The 6,003-nt window shown below is 44.7% G+C and overlaps 1 protein-coding gene across 2 annotated transcripts in view; it reads right to left on the bottom strand.

Annotated features, from left to right (window-relative positions):
• Nucleotides 1–1,804: 1,804 nt before the first annotated feature.
• The window catches only part of ARMC8 (armadillo repeat containing 8), a 90,432-nt gene continuing 86,233 nt past the window's right edge, over nt 1,805–6,003 (bottom strand). The window contains exon 22 of one of the 2 annotated variants that reach the window (XM_039837259.1): nt 1,805–4,342. In XM_039837259.1, the coding sequence (XP_039693193.1) occupies nt 4,309–4,342 (34 nt within the window). In that variant the 3' untranslated portion in view covers nt 1,805–4,308. The remainder of the gene's footprint in view (nt 4,343–6,003) is intronic. The other variant, XM_039837260.1, reaches the window with a different exon arrangement.

Raw genomic sequence — 6,003 nt, 5'->3', positions numbered from 1 at the left:
CTGGATGGAAACGCGAATGCCCATTGTGCTCATCCGCATCTGTACAGGCCCCCTTGTGAAACAATGGAACTCTCCCTGACAGGATGCCTCGAGGAAGCTGAATCCACTGTTCCCAGTCCACGGAACCCCAGCCTGCCTTCGGGTTGTGCTCTTCCCTGGGTGAGTGGGCTCAATTGCTCTGTGCCCACCTCAGAGCTGGTCATGCTTTGGAGAAGCACTGGAGCCCTATGCCTTGTCTTCCATACCACGGGTATTGTGTGGCTCTGAATGAGCTATTTGGGGGTGTACTCAGTTGACGGCTACCTTATCTCCCCAGAAGCTGGGAAGCCAAGGATCTTCCTTGGAAGATCATCTCATCACTGGAGAGAGATGAGAAATGGAGGAACCAAAGTCTCTAAAAGAGGGGAGAGGAAGAGTAGGTGAGGGAACTGAGCCTGTTGGGGAGGGAGGTGATGTGTTGGTGTCTGTGATGATCTTTAAACCTTTCTGGGAAGTAGCTGGGAAAGAGCAAGCATGAGGCACAACCTTTCTGGCAGGGCTGGGAAAGAGCAAGCATGAGGCACATTAGGTGACAGGACTAGAGAGGGAGGGGTGTTGACACAGCCCTTCCTTCCATTACATGGTAGGGCATTTCTTTTCTCAGAATCTAGAAGGTTCATGGCAGAAGGGGAAAGAGAAGACTCCTGAGAGTGGCTACAATGTTGGCCAACTCTTGAGGATGGACCTCCTTGGCAGACACTGTGCACCTGGGTTCTTCCAACAGAAGAAAACCAGGGGCTGCAGATGGCCAGTTTTGGGCATTAAGGCCTCTCAGCTCCTGGGTGTGAGTGCCTGACAGGGTGGAGGGCTGGCTCCTTCCTAAAAACTGGCTCTGGCTCTCCACCTCAGTGAGACTGGGCAGGTGACTGCTTAGTGGACAAGGCCAGGAACCAGGGGCTGCAGAGATAGAGGGAGAAAGGCATGTGGCCCAAGTAGGCCGTGATGTGGCACTTGAGGATGGGGGTTCCCTCAGTCTTCTCTGAAGCCAGGTCATAGACCAAGTTTTCACTCATGCTAGGAACTAACATGTGCCTCTTTGCTCAGCAATCAAGAAAAGTCGGTGCCTGGGGTAGGACTGGGGCAGCACCAGCCCTATCCCAGGTGGCAAGTCCTCTCTGTTGGCTCTCAAACAGGATCTGGGGGCAGTCCCCCTATCTTCTCCCCCTTTCTCAGGCCTCACTTCCAAGTTTCCCCTGTGACAGAGGCATTCCCTCCCCTGCCTACTGACTCACCACCCTTCTCCCCGTGCTCTGGGGCAGATGTCCTTGGCTTTCTCTCTGTATCGAGTGAGACCAGGAGGTAAGAGGAGCTTCTCTACATTTTAGAGATGGGGAGAAGGCAGCGCACACTGCGTGAAGCGCGCCCACGGATCCCTGCAGACCAACAGCAGCCGGTTGTGCACTGTGCAGCTGGTCATTTGCCAGACTTTGGGCCCGAGGCCAGCAGGTGATGGCAGTGGAGGTGCAGCATACATAAAGGGAAGAGGAGAGGACGGAGGAGGTAGAAACAACATGGGGGGGTCCCAGTGGCTGGGAGTGACCACCTGTAAAGGGTCTGTTAGCCTTCAGGAGGCCAAGAAGAGAGGGGTGCCCAGAATGCTACAGATGCCCCTGGAATCTGTACTGACCACCAGCCGCCATCTCTAAAATACAAAGTCCCGTCCTGGTTTCTTATTCACCAAGAATCACAGGTTATAGAAGCCAGTACACATTATCTCCTAATGTCTCCTAATGTTCTAGACATTTGGAAAACAGACTCCTTTATAGAAGTTGCCATGATCTTTCTTGGCTTTTATTTGCATGTGTTAAAATCATATTATCCAAACACTACCAGAAGAACATGTACTGTTCTGCATAAAGTGCTTAAGGAAAAAAAATGCAACTTATTAAATTGGACATTCTTTTCTAGTTCATAAATTTTGGGTTACAATCAGGGCACAAAAGGAGAAACAGAATGCAGTATTAGAGAGAGCGAGAAGCTTAGTTAAGAACTTGGGTGGAGACACAAGATCACGTCCCATTCCTCCCACTTCCTTGCTGACTGAACACTGCACCTGTGTAAAGCAGCAAACAGCTTCGTTTTAATAAATACATTTTCCTTCATTCAAATCAGAAAGTTAATTATATAGTAAAGCACTTTTTCTTTGATCATTTGTTTATAGCCACAGGCAAGATTTAGCCACAGAGTTTAAGTGTGAAAGTGTTACTTCATTGGGCCTTCAGCTTTCTAATGCTATCTGAGTTCAAGATTGTCTCAGCAATTCATTATCGGTTTCTTTATATTTACCTGGTACTTTTAAATACCAACTCTATAGTGCCTTGTGTTACAAATGCCAAACAAGGATATTTTCTCAGTACTAGAAATGTCAATGGAGTGGGCCTAAATGAGGCTTTATTCCCAATAAACTAGATTTTCTTTAAACTGGCTCTCTCACATTAGCACACGGATAGCTGCACAAAACCCAAATAATTGTTGTGACAGATTTTTAAATCGGTGATGTTCTAAAAAAAATAACCACTTGGAAATCTCTGTGTTTGAATCTTGGGTGGTCATGTTGAGAACAAGAAAAATTGCATTAAATACATTTAAAACATTCATTTGCAATCAAACATATTTGAATCTTCCAAGGAAGGTACAGGTTGGTGATGGGGTGGCTTCAACGCAAGCAACCTCATCAGGAGTGGCTGGTGTGCTTGGGACCCTGCAGTGGCACACACTCGTGGCAAGCTTCTGGGCCGCAGACTCCGCTTCCTGGCCATAGGGCCTTTGACCTTTTAACAAAGGGAAAAGGAAGGCTCGTTCTACCTTCGAACAGTCAAGAGAAACCTCTGTTGAGTTCACCTTGAAGCTGACCCAGATGTTGGAGCAGGCGCCAAGCTAAGGGCTTACAGAAGGGCTGAGCAATATCCGCTGTGAAAAGAAGTCATCTTCGGTCTGCCTGGAGAGAGTCCCTTTCCTTCTTTGAAACTTCCGTGCTTTTGGCTTCGAGCAGGAAAAGATCTTAGCCGCATCTTTTACTAAAATTTCTATTTTACTTTACAAAAGGACACTCACTAACAGTCCTAAATGACTAGTGTGGAATTGCTGAGTTAGCTAAGAGAAAAACAGCTTTCTAAACTATCCTGTTCTTTGCTGCTTTCTACAGATGGTTCTCTAAAACTTTCTTTAGTTTCACAGTGATATATGCTGTTTCCGGAAGCACAAGGTGATTGGACTTTGTTTCCAGGAAGTGATGACCTACTTTATTTTGAGCATAAGGTTCTATGACTGGTTCTAAATCCTGCCGGATACTGCTATATCAATGACGGGGCTTAGGGCACTTGGTGCCCAGTTCCTGCCAAGGGTAGCCCACTAGAGTCACGGTTGGGCTTTCACTATCAGTAGTTCTATTTCCCTTTGATGCTTCAAAAAAAACCTATGGTAAATGTGTCCCCTCACTCTACTCCACCCTGTCCATCTGACTTGGAAGCCTGAGAGCTTATTGAATTAGGCTGATATTGACGGCAGTAAGATGCTAGCTTACTATTTTGCACAGCACCATATATCATGCCTGTTATTCAGGCCAACTATAGCCAATCTTTTTCTTTTTTTGTTTTTCTTTTTTTTTATATATAAAGAAAATCTATGTAAGTTGAGGTTCAGAAATGCATATATTTTTTACTTACAAATATTCATCTGACCAAAATTCAACATAACCTTTATGGAACACTTAACAATTGTTTTGTTTTTAAAATAACATTTCATTCAAACTGTATATAATTCAGTAAAGTTTTTTTATACAGCAAGCAATGCTTAAACCCTGGAAAATCTGTAGAAAAGAGATTTTCACACAAAATAAGAAAAGAAAAATTTGAGGTATTCCCCCCACATACATCATTCATCCTGATCCACGTGCACACACGCACACGCGTACACACACACCTGTGTGTGCACAGACACATTCTCACTCACAAAGTGGCTGCAGCATAGGCAAAAAATTGTAGGTCCAAAGGAAAATGATTGATTGTTCTAATAAAGAGTCCAGGTAGCTCAGAAAAAAAAAAAAAAAAAACAAGACAAAAGAAAACACAATAGTCCTCTGAGGAAATTACTACCTCAAAAATATGTTCTCAAGATGAATTTGAGATCTAAGCCTACCAAATTGCTTTTGCAAAACAGCTCCCTGCAGTCCAAGGTGACTTGTGCAAATAGAAGGAATCGAATGAGGCTAGTTCCTGTACTTCCTTTAACAAGGATGTGGGACGCTCGCAGGTGCCCAGGGTGCTCCCATCACGCCAGGTACTGCTGCAGTGCCGTCTTGGCCCTGAAATCACAAAGTTCCTGTTAGCCGTCATCTCAAAAGTATAATGAAGGGGAAAAGCCTGTGGCTGAAAGATGGTAGTACGGGAAGTCTAAAAAGTTAGATCCCCAAAGGGAACTGGGCAGAGGGAGCCCAGCTGGGCACCTACCATAACGGCAGAAATCTGCAGTCAGCCGGTACTTCCAACTCCTGCCGGATACATTCCTCGTCCTAAGGTTTTCTGGGGAAGGACTGCTCTTGCCCTTACACCTGCTGCAGTCCAGTGACCTTCTGTAGTTTTCCTTTATCACTGGCATCTATTTATCATGGATTTGGAATACTTTATGTTCTCCTATTGCCATGCAAGTTTTATATAGTGCTCTAGGACACTGGGAGGACATTTAGGGTTCTGGGAAACTAGCAGGAAAACTGACCCAGGAAGGTGTTTAGGTGCTGAGAGGAAGGTCCATGCAAAGGGCTGAAAGCTCATGAGATGAGGCTGTATCATGGTTCCAATGTCTCAAAACTGAGGAAGAAAGTTGCAATCTCATCTCATTCTTCTCATTGTGCCTGATACTGATCAATGTGGGATGTAGGTTTGTTAGGGTGACTGGGAAAGAAAGTAGCTAGTTGGAGCAGAAAAGATGTAACATGGGCAGTGACCTGACCTCTCCTGATCCTTGTAAAAGTGTCTTCCTTTGAGCTGGGACTGAGGAGGCCTCCTTTACTATTTCTGATATGAGCTTAGTAAAGTTTCTAAAGGTGCTGAAATTGTGGGGGTTAGAAGTCAGGTTTCAGCAATGGTTTTCCCTTCTATGTTATGGAAGAAAAGCCTAAAATTTTCAGTTAGTATTAGCTGATAAAGTATGCCAGTAGATCCGGCATGCAATAAATAGCTGGACTCAAAATGCAGTTCCCATAAAGCAATAGATATGATCTACAGTTTGAAAAGTGGTACACTAAAGAATAGTCTTGCAAGTGTCTAAGACTCTATAAAAGATGATAGTTGCAAATAGTCCAATCGCTCAGAACAAAAAGCTCTATACAGTCTCCAAGTTATGAGTGAGCTGGATTCTACAAGGTCATTTTCCTACAGAAACAAATTTATTAATGAAGCTACATGCTACCCCTTAATGACCATCCACCTCACTGCACAAACCTGAGGCCATCTGAATGTGGGGTGGAAAGGGCTAGTCAACAATAGCTCCTCATCTGTAAGTGTATGAAAGTCATAGGTGTACAAAGTCTTAAAAATGGAAGGAAACTGAGAGATGTCTTCTTTAGGTAACAGACTTTACTGTGCCATGGTGGGAATATCCACAAGGGGATCTATAAAACTGCCATTTCAGACTCCTTCTGGATCTGTCTCAGGGGTTGGCTATGTTTGCTTGTATTAGACCTCCAAGACCACGCCCTATTCTTTCTGACCTAAGGAGTCTTTCAGATGGATAATTTTGGAGGCAAGATCATCCTTCCCTAGAGGATTAGGGTAGCTCAGACCTTGATTCCTTTAATAGGGTTTAAGCTTAAGAACCGTTGAAAACTTATGTTCCATACAAATTTGGGAAAACAGCACCAGATTTGTCTAAGCGATGTAGGCCAGGGCTCAAACCTATCCCACTTCATGCTGCTGAGGCCTCTCGTAGTGTTCCAGGTCATCCCACAGATGATTTGCACCAGAACTG

This window comes from Pteropus medius, unplaced genomic scaffold, assembly GCF_902729225.1.
Source record: "Pteropus medius unplaced genomic scaffold, Ma_sr-lr_union100, whole genome shotgun sequence".
NCBI lineage: Eukaryota > Metazoa > Chordata > Mammalia > Chiroptera > Pteropodidae > Pteropus > Pteropus medius.
This window is presented reverse-complemented; position numbering and strand designations above follow the sequence as displayed.